General features: G+C 39.1%; 1 protein-coding gene across 1 annotated transcript in view; it reads right to left on the bottom strand.

Annotated features, from left to right (window-relative positions):
• The window catches only part of CRYBG1 (crystallin beta-gamma domain containing 1), a 102,470-nt gene that overhangs the window by 19,381 nt on the left and 66,806 nt on the right, over nucleotides 1–16,283 (bottom strand). Inside the window, exons 6-14 of the mRNA XM_086744987.1 lie at nucleotides 13,289–13,336; nucleotides 13,072–13,190; nucleotides 11,550–11,712; nucleotides 10,432–10,571; nucleotides 6,427–6,553; nucleotides 6,055–6,090; nucleotides 5,483–5,625; nucleotides 5,100–5,226; nucleotides 4,863–5,008 (exon numbers count right to left, since the gene is read on the bottom strand). Of these exons, the coding sequence (XP_086601113.1) occupies nucleotides 4,863–5,008; nucleotides 5,100–5,226; nucleotides 5,483–5,625; nucleotides 6,055–6,090; nucleotides 6,427–6,553; nucleotides 10,432–10,571; nucleotides 11,550–11,712; nucleotides 13,072–13,190; nucleotides 13,289–13,336 (1,049 nt within the window). The remainder of the gene's footprint in view (nucleotides 1–4,862; nucleotides 5,009–5,099; nucleotides 5,227–5,482; nucleotides 5,626–6,054; nucleotides 6,091–6,426; nucleotides 6,554–10,431; nucleotides 10,572–11,549; nucleotides 11,713–13,071; nucleotides 13,191–13,288; nucleotides 13,337–16,283) is intronic.

Below are 16,283 nucleotides of genomic sequence, written 5' to 3'. Positions count from 1 at the left end.
ACCATAAAATTATCTGTGTGTCCAGCAATTGAATTGTATTAAGCTGCAGTTTTATTCCAAGAACAAATGTCACAGCCTCTGCAGATACAAGAAGTGGGATAACTTCAAACTGAAATAAAGCTGCATCAACACATATGTGCTGAGAGTATGAACTTTGTATTATTTGTTCATAGCAAACACTCATATAGTGATTCACATTTACCACTGTTCACATCTCTTGGTTTGCCTCAGATATAATCCATTATTCTAACTTGTTATGCACTAATTACTTAAGGCATATTTCAAGGCACATTTCAAAATCACCTCATAGTAATTCATCAAAGAGACACTGGTATGTACAATAAACTGAGCAGACAGTTCAGATGTCTCAGCTGTGTCTATACCTGTATGTCACATATACCAAAAGCTGTGAAAATGAGGTTTCCTTAACCAATTTCTTCAGCAGACATTCATTAGATTTTTCAGTGCACAAACGCCAGGGTACAACTACAGCGCATGACAGTTTAAAGTGATTGACTTCTATGCAAATAAGTGTTTCTGATATTAAGTGAATGATAAAATATGCCAGGTGCCTCCTAAGAATCTCTTTACAGCAGTTACTTTGTTTTCCCCCATCTAAAAAGAAGTCTGAATACAGAAGTAATTGATGTATCTCACTTTAAGCACATGTTTTATGTTGAAATCAACAGGATTTAAATAAATAAGTAAGTACCACTCTCCCATGCAAGTCAGCACATGCAGTTAGAGAGTTTCTAGAGTCAGGGCTTACTGGTGAAATATTTGCACTTTTCCACTTCATTCAGAACCCCATACAAGCTGCTGAGAGAAGTAATAACAACATCAAGGACAGGCAGCTGAATTCAGTACCAGCTAAACCTGTCAGACATCAAGACTGTTCCTAGGAAGGAGCACTGCCTCAATCCAACTTCTGACTAACAGAAAGGCCTGGAGAGCAAGACATCACCTCTGTATCTCAGCAAGAGAGTCACATCCCAGCTGCCAGGCACCACAAAAACTGAAGTACTGCTCTGCAGCACGGCAACAACAACCCTGCCCCAGAGGGAGTGAGTTCTCCTAAACACAACAGTTTTTGTAACCCCTAGCCCTACAAATTGCCTTCGTTAGGATGAGCAGCAGCCTCATCCCAGGTTGCTGGCATGGTGGTGCTCAAGATCTTCACTCCTCTGCACCATCCATGCCCCTGGAACCAAAGAAGTAGAGAAAAGCATCGTTTATATATTGTTAGTACTATTACACACACAGTATTTTTCCCCAAAGCCTTCCATATATGATGTCGAGGAAGCACAGCTCCAAAAATGGTCTGGAAGAATAGCCAAGAAAAGAACCCAGAGATAGATAACTTGCCAAAAATCAGCTTTGGCTATTTCTCATCATGTATGCTCTTTCTAACATTAGCTGAGAGGGGCAATCCCTCTTTTTGCACTGCTCAGTCTCATCTTAGGTTAGGATAGATTACCCAAGTTCTAGAAGGACCTTCTCTCTCAGCTACAGAAGAAATGGCAACCAACACCTTCATTACACTAAATGCCATAGCTGTAAAAAGTGAGCGTTCAGGCACAGCAACACTCTTTCAGGTCTGAAACAGCATCCACAATGTTTAAAGCTCAAATACTATCTGAAGAAATGGGTTTAAATTGGCCTGTACATGCTAGTCAGATAGACCACGAGGGGTCAGGCAGTTAGCTGGCACTTGCAGATTCGTAGCATGATTAATAGAGAGGAAGAGGTAACAAAATTCTGTTTATAGGAAAGAGAGAAAACAGGTGCCTCATCCTATTCCTTCGTGCTTGTGATTCCTAGTATCCCAGGGATTTGCAAACTTTAGTTTTGTGACTCCTTGAAAGGTTCTCTTGAGTGTCAATTCAGTTCAGTTCAGAGATGGAGGGAAGTGGAAGCTTTGTTTGAAATGTTCTCCCACAGGTAGCCAAGGGCTCTTGTCCTTTTCAGCTCGCAGTAGAGGTTTGTTCATGTACCTCGCGTCTCTTCAGTTTCACCCATGTTACCTTCTCGAGTGCATTTAGATTAAATTTACTACATTCTGGCTCCTGTTTATGAAGTAATCATCACCTAATGATTTCCTTAATATCACTATCCATATGTATACTAGAAGCAGCCAGACCTGCACTGTCGACTAATTACTTGAAAATTAGGGGAAAACCAGGCTTATTACAGGACCACAGTAAAACAAACGCCTACATAAAGAAAACAAATCTGGAAAAGTTCTTCCACCAAGTTCAAAAAGGATCAATTAAAGGACAGGGGCTTTTCCAGTATTTTTGGCAAAGATTTGGTGTGTTTACGGATAAAGAAAAGGCACATTTCAAATACGCAACTCTTGTGATTTTGATCACTATTAAATACAAGCTTGAGGAGTTTTTAAGCAGAGAGGAAATCAAAATTGTACAACAGTTGATTTTAGTACTTGCTTAAACTTGTAAAGGGTGTTAGCTGTTGCTAGTAAACACTCCAATTTTCCGCCACCTAAAATTCTGCCAATTTGGAAGATCAAACCCTACTTAAAAGAAGAAAGGCCTCTCCTATTTTCAGGCAGTCTGGATTGCTTTCTCCTGCCCCAACGGCAGAAGAATAAAATATCCTGGATTTTATGCTTGGCCTATCTCTGAAGAATGGTCAAGAGCAAAACATTTTAATTTTTAAAGAAGTCAATCCTCATGACCTTAGGATATTTTTTTTCGGAATGTCTTTACAATGAGTTTAGCAAAGACATTAAAAATATTGCTTGGAAATATTATTCATAAACACAATACCTGAAAATTTTAATGCAGCTAGTGCTAAATTATCCCAAAATGAAATATTCACTGCCCAAATGCAGACCTGGGCTGTCTTCAGCATACAGTTTAGAGAAGCAGTTTAGCTTAGAACTTGTTCAGTAGTATCTCTGCACTGCAGTGTCAGGCTTTCTTTTCGTTGATATGCCCTTTAAATTACACAGCAATCAAATTAATTATGTGGGAAATACAGATCATCTGTTATCTGCTATAACTGCTCACCCTACATACTTTTAGTTAAAAAATTGCTGTGAAAAGTTTAGGGTTTCTTACATTTTTTAATTTTTTTTTTTTTTAAAGAAGCATTTTCAATATGATACCAGGAAGGTTACTTTGAAATACTATGACAAGCTTTTACTGAATCTGTCAGAGTTCACTATGACATCACGTACATTACAATCTAAACAGCTCAGGAAATTGCTCAATGGATTATTCACTGCTCTATGACTGATTTCTTGGAAGGAAAGATATAAAAACTTTCTACCAGAACTTTCTACCTAGTTATTGCTTAAAATAAAACATTTTATTACTGAGCATGACTTAACATGATTCATTCAGCCTTTCTGACACACTAGCATTTAGTAAGAACACCACCACAAAACCCCCAAACACTCACAACCTCTTTGGAAAGAAAAGGGTTGTACAAGACTGTTAAAAGTTGAGTGCTAGTCACCTGTTACGAACAATGCACCTAGATTTTTAAAAAGCTCACTGCTACAAATTACATCTTCAAGCGACTACAAGGTGAGACGACAGGAGCAGCAGAAGAGTTTATGGGACAAGAGTTTTGTTTGCAATGACTTCTAGCTACCTTTACCATCAGAGTATCAGAGTCACTCCTAATTACTAGAATACTCAAACTCAAGTACGATTCCTATCTCAGCTGCAACAGACATTTACTAGAACAACTACACAAACAGCATGACAGGTAACCCACAATTTGTTTCCCAACCTTCAGAGGTGACTCTTTCCCATTAATCTCCCTTGCATATTACAGAAGACAAGAAGGACATGGTGGCTTCAAAGGTCACCAAGCCGAAAAAATCCTGCTGGCACACCACATTCATATACAAATTAGAAGCATTCCTCTGGAATGTACTGAGCTTGATTCTGCAATCTTTATCCAGATAAAACTTGCAGAGATATCACACAGATAACACACAGAAGGATTTAGGGTGTGGCTGGGTAAGGCAGAGCTTTCAGCAAGTCACCTGCATACCAGGCAGGGAGAGAGATTGTATGTTTCATATTTCTTTGGTTCTACTACTTTAAGTAATTTTGTATATTTGGAGACACAATTGCTAATACTTGTTTCTATTTCCAAAACACTTTGATACAGTCTGCAAAGCTGTGAAACTCAATCTGCAATTGATGTACTGAAAAAATCCAACAGCAAAGTCTGTGGCACAAGCAGTAAGAGTTGTTAATGGCTATGCCAATAGAAAGTTTTGGGAATGACTGTGTTAAAAAAAATAGTAAAAAACAATGCCATGGTACTAAAACACTATTAACCTATAGGATTCACTATAAAAGCAACATTACTTTTCAGAACAGTTAAATTCTCCTTAATATCAGACCATATTAGTGAGCATGGTAAGAGTTATTTCAATTTTACAAACAACTGAAAGAAAGAGCAAGGAATTTGCCTCTGGTGAAACGCAAGAAGTCTGGAAATTAGTTTTAAAATTCGAAATCAGTTCTGTAACAATTTTGCTGTTGAAATGCTTTCTAAAAATACAGCCATGAGAACAAGCTATTTCTACGTCTCTGATGAAATGTCATCTCATATACTCGCATACTTTGTGTATCAGTAAGTCAACATTTCCTGAGACCATGTAATCTTGTAGTGAGAAGAAAACTGATTTACTGCATATACTCCCAAAAACAATCAGCTTTACTTCTCACACTCCGCAGTCAAGGGCAAAAAATTTTATCTGAAGACTCCACATCGACATTAGAAGTCAGAGTGCTAAAAAACCACCTACAAATACTATCAAATTCTAAAAAGAACAGCACATGTAAAACTAAATAGCGATTAAAAATATCACTTACACGCCACTTAGCACATTTATAGACTGTGTCCTCAGCCCATATCCAGTGTCTTTCAAATTGGAAATAATTCCTAACACATTAATATTGGAACCCTTTGATCCAAAGTCTTTTTCACTGTACATTATCATATGGGAGCTTGTGAAGTCCTGTTAAAACAAAGAGAAGCATCATAAGGAAAATGCAAGATGACATCTCAGTGCACTCAGGAGATACCTAACACATGTTCTTGGAACTTACGCCAACAATCGGTCGCAGTGACTGCAACTTTTCATCATAGCCACCCCAGTCTGTCCAATCCCGATATGCTCCTTCTTCCAGCAAGTACTGATGGCCTTCAAACCCAGGCTTCTCATAAGCGACCCAACTAAACAACAACAACAGAATCTGCGTGTGAAAATGGACAACTGCCACTCCATGCTGTTACGGAGCAGACACAGATGTGTGAAATTTGTTCTTTTGCTGTGAGTATTTGCAAATTTAGCCTAGACATATATCTAAACCCCAAAACTAGGAAAACAGAGAAAATAAATGGGTACTGAATTTGTCCACTGCAATTTCCAGCCTATGGAGTTACTACTTCAGCTGAAAGGGAAATATGGCTGGTGTTTTCCCACACTTACATTCCTCCTAGTACTTTCATGGATCCTACTGATGTAAGTGGAAGTCTTGGCTTTTCTTCCGATTCCTTGTCATCAAACATAAAGACCTCTGATTCTATTTCCATACATCTTCCTTCAAACAAAGGCTTCTCATAAATGATCACCTGTAGCGGAAATTAAGTAAAAGAAAAGTTGCAGAGAGCATGATAAATTCTGACAACAGACAGTTTCTTTTTCATGGGCACATAGAGGGAGAAAGTAGGATTATGAAACTAATTAGTGGGATCTCTCTATTCTCTTCAAGAAGTCTTTCCCTTCGAGACGCAACATGAGGGCTTGAGTGTTTGTTACCCACCTGCGTTATCCAGATAGCTGTTAATACTCCTATACGTATGTGATGGATGCATAAACATGACAGAAATTGCAGTTTCATGGTGCGCTCACATACAGTAGGACCAGCCACTAAACCATCAGTAGTTGGTACACAACTGCCATGGTTTAGCCCAACAACAATCAAGATATATTTATCTACCCATGTGTAGTTCATGTGCTATAAAATACCTTTGGACAATCAGAAAAACATTGACTTTTACCTTTGGCTCTCCACTGAATTCAACTTTGCGACCACCCTGTTAAAAAAAAAAAAAAAAAGAAAAAAAAGAAAAAAAAATAAGTTGTCTGTACTACTACAACTTACAGGCCACTGTAAGAGTCATCAACTCCTCACAGAAAAGACATAATTAATGTGAAACCTTCCTTGAAGAACACAGTGAAAATAAGAAGGCAGATTAAAGGCAGAAATGGATGCAATCAAATGTTGAAAGTTCAAGAATTTTATAGACTAAAAAATCTGGTTTTTAAAGAGCTACATTTTTGTGAGTCTTGAAAAATCTAGCTGCCTTAACACATTATTTCTAACACATAAATACAGGTCATGCAACTTGCAAGTAATAACAGCATTTTACCATTTTCAAGGGCCTCATGGACCTAATGTAGGCTTCCTTCTTCTCCCAGAACGCTAAATTAGGATATTCACCAGGCTCCAACATTAAAGGGACTCCCTGGAAACCAGGTTCTTCATAAATTAGCCATCTAAGGGAGGAGGGGAGGGAAGAAGGAAAGCAAAAGATAAAAACCCCAGAACATTTCTGAACAGTAATGAACAAGGCAATATCTTATTTTAGACAAGACATCATTGTAGTCCTAATAAAACTTTTTTTCTTTACCATCCAAAATGCTAACTACAAGCTGGCATAGTGGCAAACTTCTGTGCCTGTGCAGGAACCACCAATAATGCATGTGTTTTGTTTGAATAGGCTAAAAAAAAAAAATCAGTACAATGAACAAACAGTTAAGAATTTGACTGTGTCTTATCTGACAGCAACCCAAGTTTCAGACTGAAGTTTCAAGGCTTAAGGTTACTCTGTATTATTTTTAGAATAGTTTTAAAATATGTAGAATCCATTTTAAAGAAGCTGAAAGATCTCTACTAACTTAGACTTGGATTTGTTGCAAAATCTGATCAATACAGAATACTAAGCTTGTGTTATTTACTAATATGTAGAAAAACCTGGCAACTCCTTAGAAATCTACTTCTTCGGGGTTTTCATCTTCTAATAAATCTGCTTTGAAACATGTAACTTTCAAAATACCTGATTGGGACAGCAACAGTAGTTTTTCAAAGCTTTTCCAAAAAAAACCTTAGCCAGCAATAACTTACTGGAAACAAAGAAACATATTGCTGATCTCTGCATAAGGATGACAATTTATTTCTTCTCATTAAAGTTACTGATCTCTCAGAAGTGCAGCATGGAGCAGTATAAAACACATACTAAACAAGACCACTTCATGCAGTCAACCCTTTAACCATGTAAGGATCATAACGGATAAATCTAGTGGTATCAGAAAGATGTTAAAATAATCAATCACTCTGTCAAGCTTAAAAGGCAGATTTGAAGCAGATGTAAACTGGCACAAGTTGGTATAGTTTCATTACAGACACATGGTTCCAAGAAACAAACAAGGAGCTTTAGTTTTATTGCTGTCTGTGTCCTATAGTCACACCACTCATTAAGCCCTCAACTTCACTGCAAGAATTTAAATACACAGAAGACCAAGGAGTGAATACAATCAAAAGATAAAGGCGCACTGACTCTTTTTTGTTGGCAGTTTTTAGTAAACAACAATTAAGCATGAACACTGGGAACCCTTAAGAAGATACAACCACACCTAATGGCAAGGTGACTCAGATCAGAATCCTCAACTGTCAATACAGTGAACTATGTCAGCCTGTAAACTAAAGGAAAGAAAAACCCCTGCAACATGAAAAAAAGCAGCAACAATTTACTGAATTTCTCATGCAAACAATTGGCAGAAGCAACTTCTTTTTACACTGGACTAACGCACTGACATCTGAGAAAGATTATTTTTCAACTGTCTCTTTTGCTTCCTGGTGCAAATACCAGTCTACTTTCCCTTAAGCGATCCAAATGCAGCAGAGAGACATTAAGACTGTAAGAGTTTACACAGATTTAGTGCAAAAAATGCCGTCACACTGATGCAAAATAAGGACCAGTCTGCTGTCTGAGAGATGTGCACAGGCTCTACTTCCTTTAAAAAAAATTTTGTAATTTCACTATTCACAGAATGCTTTTAAGTGAGGGACAGAAATAAAGTGGAGAGGTAGATGAAGTCAATTAATCATCAACCTCCAAATAACATATCCGATTTCATTACTCTTGGCAGACATGTAATTTGGATTAAGCTTGCAGTTCAACAGAAATGACCTCCTGTCAGAGAACGAACTACTTAAACACCTTATTTCCCTGTCTACCCATGTGCTTCATTTTTTCCCTAAATTAAGGGGTAAAGACTTAATCAGGCAAAATACTGTGCTGGTTTGGGGTAGTGGGTGGGGCTACAGTGGCAGCTTCTCTGAGAAAGTGCTACAAGTTTCCCCTTTGTCTGGTGGACTCAGCTGGGTCTAGTAGGGATCTGCTCCCAGCCAGGGTCAAGCTAATTAGTGACAGTGATAAGGTCTCTGTGATAACGTATTTAAGAACTGAGGTGAGGGAGAGGGAAGAAAAAAAAAAAAATAAACCAAAGAAGCAGAAGTGTGAGCCTTGTGGACCTTGCAGGCTTCACCCTCTGGCCTCCTGCCGGCCCAGCCCGGCCACAAAAAGTGAAGAGATGTGAAGAGAACCTGACAGGCATCTGCCTGAGCCGATTGTGAAGAATTTCTTGCGAGAGGAAAAGCTGCAGACACCAAGGTCAGTGAAGAAGGAGGGGGAGGAGTAATGTGGCTCCTGGCCAAGATTCCCCTGCAGCCTGTGGTGATGACCATGGTGGAGCAGGTTGTCCCCCTGCAGTCCATGGAGGAGCAGAGATCCACCTGCAGCCTGTGGAGGACCCCACACTGGGGCAGGTGGAGGCCTGAAGGAGGCTGTGGCCCGTGAAGGGCCCGCACTGGGGCAGCTGTTCTGGAGGGACTGCACCCCGTGGACTCACACCAGAGCAGTTCACAAAGGACTGCAGCCTGTGGGAGGGAACCGACGATGGAGCAGGGGAGGAATGTGAGGAGTTCTTCCCCTGAGGAGGAAGGTACAGCAGAAACAATGCGTGATGAACTGACCGCAACCCCCATTCTCTATTCCCCCCTGTGCCACTCGAGGAGGAAGGAGGTACTGGTAATTTGAAATGAAGTTAAGCCTGGGAAGACGGGAGGGGTGGGGTAAGTTGTTTTTCTTCTCTCCCATTATCCTGCTTTGGTTTTATTAATAATAAATTGAAACAGTTTTCCCCAAGTCGAGTCTGTTTTGCCCATAACAGTAACTTGAATGATCTCTCCCTGTCCTTATCTCAAACCTTGAGCTTTTTGTTATATTATCACTCCCCCAGCAACAGGGTGGGGGGAGCGAGTGAGAGATTTCAAAGCTTGGTCCCAAGCGTGTCTAAACTACGACAAATACCCTTTACCTAACAACTACAATGCCCCATCCATCATATGGCATATTTGAATAAATCTTTGCAGTGGTATGTAATACTTGTCTTTAGCTGGGCAGTTTTTGACAGTTAAATAGACCATTTGCAGCAAGGCAAATGCTATGCCCAAACACAACACAGCCAACAGGTAACAACCAAGGTCTGTACACCCTGTAAAATGTTCTGTGGGACCCAACGTCATTGAAAGTGGTTCCACTCTCTCACTTTTTTTGAAAGCAGCCTCTCTTCTGCATACTTTTCCCAGTACCACTGTGAGGTATATTTTCAGTACCGATTTACAAATTTGTTTATTAAGTTATCAAAACTACCATTAGTACAGTGTCTGGATTGTCTCTTAGAGGTCTCTTTTTTTTTTTTTTCTCATAAAAGCTTGCTTAGTTCATGACGCACATTACAATCCTAACTCAGATGGCTAGATATTTTCAGGTGACATAACATACATGTCCTAAACATCACCACAAAAACACTAATTAAAATGCACTGTGAAATACAAGAATGCTTTTCAGAGTCCACACATAATACTAAATCCTATTTTGTAACACAAGGACTTGAAAATTTTCTTATTTTAGAATAACGATTTCAAGTTCAGAGGAAAGCAAGTAGGAAATGTAGTTTTATCATAACAGTTCATCCACCCCCCCAGTCTCACTTACAATATTGTAAGTTTGCTTGAATGAGAGAGAGCAGGAGAGGCAAACTTCTTCCTTTGCTACAAATACACAAGGGTTACTTTGTCTTTACTACATGCAAGCAGAAGGAAAAACTGGCTCTAACAAAGCATTTTAGGAGGTCAGCCTCTCCAAGGGTGAAGCATTATAATGATGTACTAATGCTACCTGTCAACAAATACTACCAAAATATAGGACTAGAATAAATATAGCCTGCTTGCATGCCTGAGAGGTGTAACCGATGATTTAAAACAAGTTCCTTTCATAGCAGTACACGTTCATACAGAACTACACACTTACATGCCCCAGTGTACTTTGATTGAACAAGTCTTCTGAGTGGAGCCGAACACTCCTGTTTCTTCAGTGTCGTCAAAAAAGGAAGTCACAATTCCTAACCCTTCAGGTTCTGTATACAAATCAATTTGGCAAACCCTGTAATCCTGAAAAATGAAAATTGCCATAATCACTTCATTTGTGCTGCAAGTTCTGTAATTAATGTGGATAACTAAATCAGTTTTGAAACACCTGCTTATTTTAAATTGTTCCCCCCCTTGTCAATTACTACTGCTATTAAGATTCCTATAACAAAAGTATAAGTAGGCCAGTTCACCTGTCTCTGTTTGGACCAAGACAGTCAGTCAATCTCTAATCAGCATTTACATTGTTTACTTTCTGATATCTAGGCAGGAATGCATCTTCCTTCATCAGTTAACATCTCCTCTAGCAAACTAAATCCTAAGATAACACCAAGCAAGCCATTCTTGAAGAGAACTGCAATTCAAACAAAAATTGTAGTTACCAGCGATATATATTCCTCCTTCTTCCTTTCCTAGTTAAATAACGTTATAGCTTAAGCTTGTTTTGGCAACCTGCAAAGGTTAATACTTAATAGGAGGTTGAAAGTGCATGTAGGAAGGCTCTTCCACCACGTGTGAAACTTCCTGATAAGTTTGCACATACAGGGCTATTTTTTGAGTATCAAATAAGGTTTGGTGTTTGACTCTAAAGTTCATGTCGAGTATAAATCTGGTTTATATTAAAAAAACACAAAAAAAAAAATTTCCAGAAATCTTTTGAAAATATGAGTCTGTGGAATTACTGATGGTTTTCTGGGATGTTTTTCCCAAGAGATTGACCAGGCTAGAAAGGGCATGCTGTACATAGCATTTTGGAGGCTAGTCTAATAAAAAACACAAAGTTGTCTTCCTGTCCTATCTGTCCAGTGGATGTTACCATAATCCCCATTATGCAAAAGCCCCCACATTTATTTTGTGATTAAACAAGAAATTCAACATGGAAGATTGTTTCATGCATTTACAATTCATGTTACACTTGTGTCCTAATCATACTTTGTATCAGTATAAAACATCACCAAACATTAAGATCTATACAAAATTTTCTTTACTTCTACTACTTGCCTTAACAACGTGTCTTATTGAACCAATCACTGCAGGCTTTAGAGATTTGCATTCATTTTCCTCGTCAGAAGTACCTGCACCCCAAATATCCGGGAGTTCCAGCTCTCCTTCTTCCAGAGGAATAGAGGGGCCTTCAAAATTTGGTTTCTCATAGAGTATCCAGCTTAAAATAAAAGCGTCTCATTTTTAATGGTGCATTATTAAGTGTGATTTGCAAAAATCATGCTCCCATTTAAAAAATGCTTTCACAAGAAGTATTATTTCCAGATCCTTCCCAATACAGCTTATCTGCCCAACACTGCTTATGCAAGCCATTTCCCATTTCTGGTCTCTACAATACTTTTGAAAGCAATGATAAAAACAAAGATGCCTACTGCTGACTTTATAATTTCATCAAAAACTCCTCCACCTTTTTAAATTGATGATTTGGGGCAGCAAGACTACTGTCTATGAATACCAGACTTTTGCATGAGATACTAATCAGAACGAATCTGTAGGTCAGAAAACGTTGACACTGCAGAGTGCTGCATCATGTATAAACAGACAAGCTACTTGGATCCTGTGAACAGCAGTCTGGAGTTCCACAGGGGCTGATATGGATGTGCCAAAGGATAAGAAGATTGCTCAGAAGACAAGCAAAACTTTATTTTTAACGGCAGGTTTTAATATATGACTAGATAAAAACTAAATCCATCTGCAAATACAAAACCCTCCCCTGGATCTCTCAGCTAAAGCAGGAAAAAGAAAAAAAAAACAAGAGTCTTCTAATCTATGCTAGAAAAGACAACCTGGTTCATATAGATGAGAAGATTTTCATTCCAGTTTTCTGAAGCTAAACAGCAATCAGTGTGCTTTCCCAGTACCTCCTACTGCAGCTAGCCCTTGTTGCTGCAGTTTACTATCAGATCATTACTTTTGAAAACCTGCTATTTGACTGTATTATAGCCCTGCCACAACTTAACTTCCCATGCTATCCAGACTAATAATGACTGTTCTGTTAATGCTAGAAAGAACGTACGAGATGAACTTGTTTTGAGTTACTCTTAGGCAATCTTGCTTTTAGAGAAAAATGCCCTCTGGACTTGTCAGAGAAACAGTCAATTATCTCTACAGCACCACCTCCTTTGGACATGGAATTAATCTTCTGCATCCAAACCCATGTCAGACCTGGCTTTAAAATTCTTTGCTAGCCTTTTAGCCCAATCCAAATACTATGCAAGAACTGATAAAAGGGAGAGGAATCAAAGGGCAGCATAGCTGGACAGAATCTGTCATTTCATCCCATGCCTATGCCTGGTGAAATGCTGCACCCCTCCAGACAGTAACACTCAATTTGTCAGCAAACTAAGTTTCCCAGCCCAGAACTTCCTCCTTTGCAGAGGTAAAATGTCACATTTCTTGCTCATAGGTCTTGACATTACATTGCCATTTGAAAGGCAGACTTACTGTGAATTACATGCTGGTTCAGTTTCAAAAGATTTTTGGATAGACCAATGACCAAGAATAAAAATTAATCTCTTACCATCCTCTGACGACTTTAACTAAAATTGTTGGTGACAGAACCCAAGAACTGCAATCCAGAACATCATGGAAAACCTCAATACCATTTTTTTGATAGTCTGAGTCACAGTATATCACCAGCTGTGTTAAAAAAGAAACAAACACCAACAACATGTAATTCTATCTTGCTATGCTTTAAATATAGAGAGGAACAATAAAGATAATAATATTGACCTTACCTTGCCAGGTCTGGGATTTATTTTACTTTGCCCATTTCTTGAAAGTGCCTAATAGACAGTGGGGAGAGAAAAGTCACCAAAAAAAAACCCAAACAAAAAACATATTCAACAAAGATACTCAGCTATAAAAAAAAAAAGAACTAGTGAAACAAAATTAAAATTAGTCTCAATAGTAAAAAGCTGATAACACTTCAACTACACCTACTTACTGCTTTAATTCTTTTTTCCACAAATGAACAAATTTACACTTTATTTTTTTAAACTCTGAATGATCATCTCACTGAGCCAACTAACCTCAGACTTGAAATTCTTTAAAACTCTTCTGAATCAGCTTCCTGTACATTCCAGGAGTTTCATACCAAGACACTCCTTAAAAAACTGGCATTAATAAAGTACATGTTCTACAATGATAAAGATATTAATGAAAGTTTAAATGTCTAGTAACCATAAAGCACAAAATAATTTTGAAGGAATATATGAAAAGACTGAGGAGGCATGATGTTATATATGTGTATGAACTAATTAGCATAATCAATTTTGTGACAAACTCCTTGTAACAAGATAGGTTTCTTCAAAAAGCGTGAGACACTGTGCAATAAGTGATAGACTAGAAGTGCCGGGAACAAATAAAACACATTAAGGTACACAAAATCTAAACCAATGTTGAAGTCAGTCGTAAATTATAGGTTATAGAATATATGGGAAAGTTGTGGTTGCATCACGTCATCTTAAAACAAATAAAGAAAGCGTTGCAATTATGCATTTGGTTTCCTAGCAAAGACAGGAGTGCTCATGCTGGGACAGGGTCCCAGTCTTCTAGGAACTAGGAATACAAGCAAAAAAAAAACCAAACAGATCCTGCCCCTAAATAAGTTGCAGCCTAAGATAACCAGCAACACGTGCAAGGAACTAACGAGAACATATTAGTCAGCACACAGGGCAGGCAGTGGTCTCAGGACAGAGTTCCTAACCACCACGAGATTTTTCTGTAGGCATCATCGAAACATGTTGAAGCATGACTGTTTTTTTAGCCTGTGCTTCAATTCCAGTCAGAACTTGCTCTGTGTTTTAAGGAATGCCAAAGTTGTCATTTCGGGCTGCCCTTACTCCTTTCCTTCACATTACCCATTGCATCATCATTTTCTTAGTCAGTGGAAGATGCACAGTACGTAGAAATCATACAAACATTTTTGGGTCCTGTCTAACTCGAGCAAGACACTTCAGAGTCAGCAACAGTGCTGTACGTGTCCTGGAATCCTACAGAGCCTAATGGGCTTCTCTAAAGAGCAATCTTATGTGTGTACATACCCTCTTGCCACATCAGGCCTCCACACTCTACTGAAAAATTGAAACTCACTCAGGGACAACAGTTTAAGTAGCAAAAAACACCACTAGTAGTAATCTAGCTTTAAACTCAGGTTTTAAAGTCCAAGCAGGACCATTCAGAGTAAGAAAGCCTCTTTAACTGGCAGCATAAGTCTGCACCACTGCAAATAACCCCCCTAATTTTCATCCCCACACTAATTAATAAACTTCCTATGAGAGAAGAATCTAGATCCTCAGGATTGCCATGCAGCATGGATGATTTCCTTCTGCAAGGTGAAGAAGAAAGGAGTTATTTCTACTACTCCTCCATCCCTTTTAATGGAACTGTAACAGCAGATAATCATCAGCTTTGGAAAAGTATTTCTTGAATTTCTTATATGCTTCAATTCCACAGATCACAGTAATGCAGCTATTAAACTTTGGAGAACATATTTCTTCCCATGGTTCTTAGATCTCCTATTACAGTTTTCCTCTCAGGTAACAGTAAGGGCCCACATCAACAGAAACAGCAATACTATAGGACATTGGTTCATAATTTTGAAAATAGAAATTCTCCCACAGTAGGGTAAAATTGCCTCAAAGAAAATGCAAGTCTGCCTTCACTCATGATGAACAGATACTCATAATCAAAGGAACAGCCCTCCACTGTAGCAGCACTTTCAATAATCACTACTATCCACTTCTTAAAGTGTTCTTACAGAATGCATACTTTCTATCAAACGCATGGGAATGCTGGGAACAAAAACAAAGTTTGCTCTGTTACTCATTTCACAGTGCAATGGCCAAATGTCTTGCTGGAAGACGAGAAAGATTATTGTCAACAAGAAGCAGGCACATGTTTTCTAAAGTTCTCAAAAAGCATTCTCCTAGTTTACAACAACAACAATAAAGTTAGCATGAGATTTGTTTCAAAATAATACAAAATCAATTACAAAGACATATTCACCCTCTATGTCAATGACCAGCTGGAGTGCATGGAGTTCTGCCTGGGGACAGATAAGGAGCTGACAGAGAGCTTATGCATCAGGATTGAAGGGAGGGCAGGGACAGGTGACATTGCGGTGGAGGTTTGCTACAGGCCGTTTGGCTAGGAGGACCAAGCAGATTAAGCCCTCTATAGACCGACAGGAGCAGCCTCACGGTCACAAGCCCTGGTCCTCATGGGGGACTTCAGTTACCCCGATATCTGTTGGAAGAACAACACAGCAGAGCACAAGCAATCCAGGAGGTTCCTGGAATGCGTGGATGACAACTTCCTACTGCAAGTGGTAGAGGAGCTGACAAGGAGAGGGCTTATGGGGAATGTGGAACTCAAGGGCAGCCTTGGCTGCAGTGACCATGAGATGGTGGAGATGGCAGAATTAAGAACCACCCACTGCAGGAGAAGAGCAGGTTTGGCACCATCTAAGGAACCTGAAGGTGCACAAATCCATGGGACGTGATGAGATGCATCCACAGTCCTGAGGGAACTGGTGGATGAAGTTGCGAAGCCACTGTCCATCATATTTGAGCAGTTGTGGCAGTCTGGTGAGGTTCCTGCTGACTGGGAAAGGGGAAACATAACCCCCATTGTCAAAAAGGGAAAAAAGGAAGACCGGGGGAACTACAGGCCAGTCAGTCTCACCTCTGTGCCTGGCAAGATCATGGAGCAGACGCTCCTGGAAACCAT

The sequence above is a fragment of the Chlamydotis macqueenii genome, chromosome 3 (assembly GCF_036417535.1).
Source record: "Chlamydotis macqueenii isolate bChlMac1 chromosome 3, bChlMac1.mat, whole genome shotgun sequence".
Classification (NCBI taxonomy): Eukaryota; Metazoa; Chordata; class Aves; order Otidiformes; family Otididae; genus Chlamydotis; species Chlamydotis macqueenii.
Note: the sequence above shows the minus strand (reverse complement) of the source record. Positions and strands in the feature narration are given on the sequence as shown.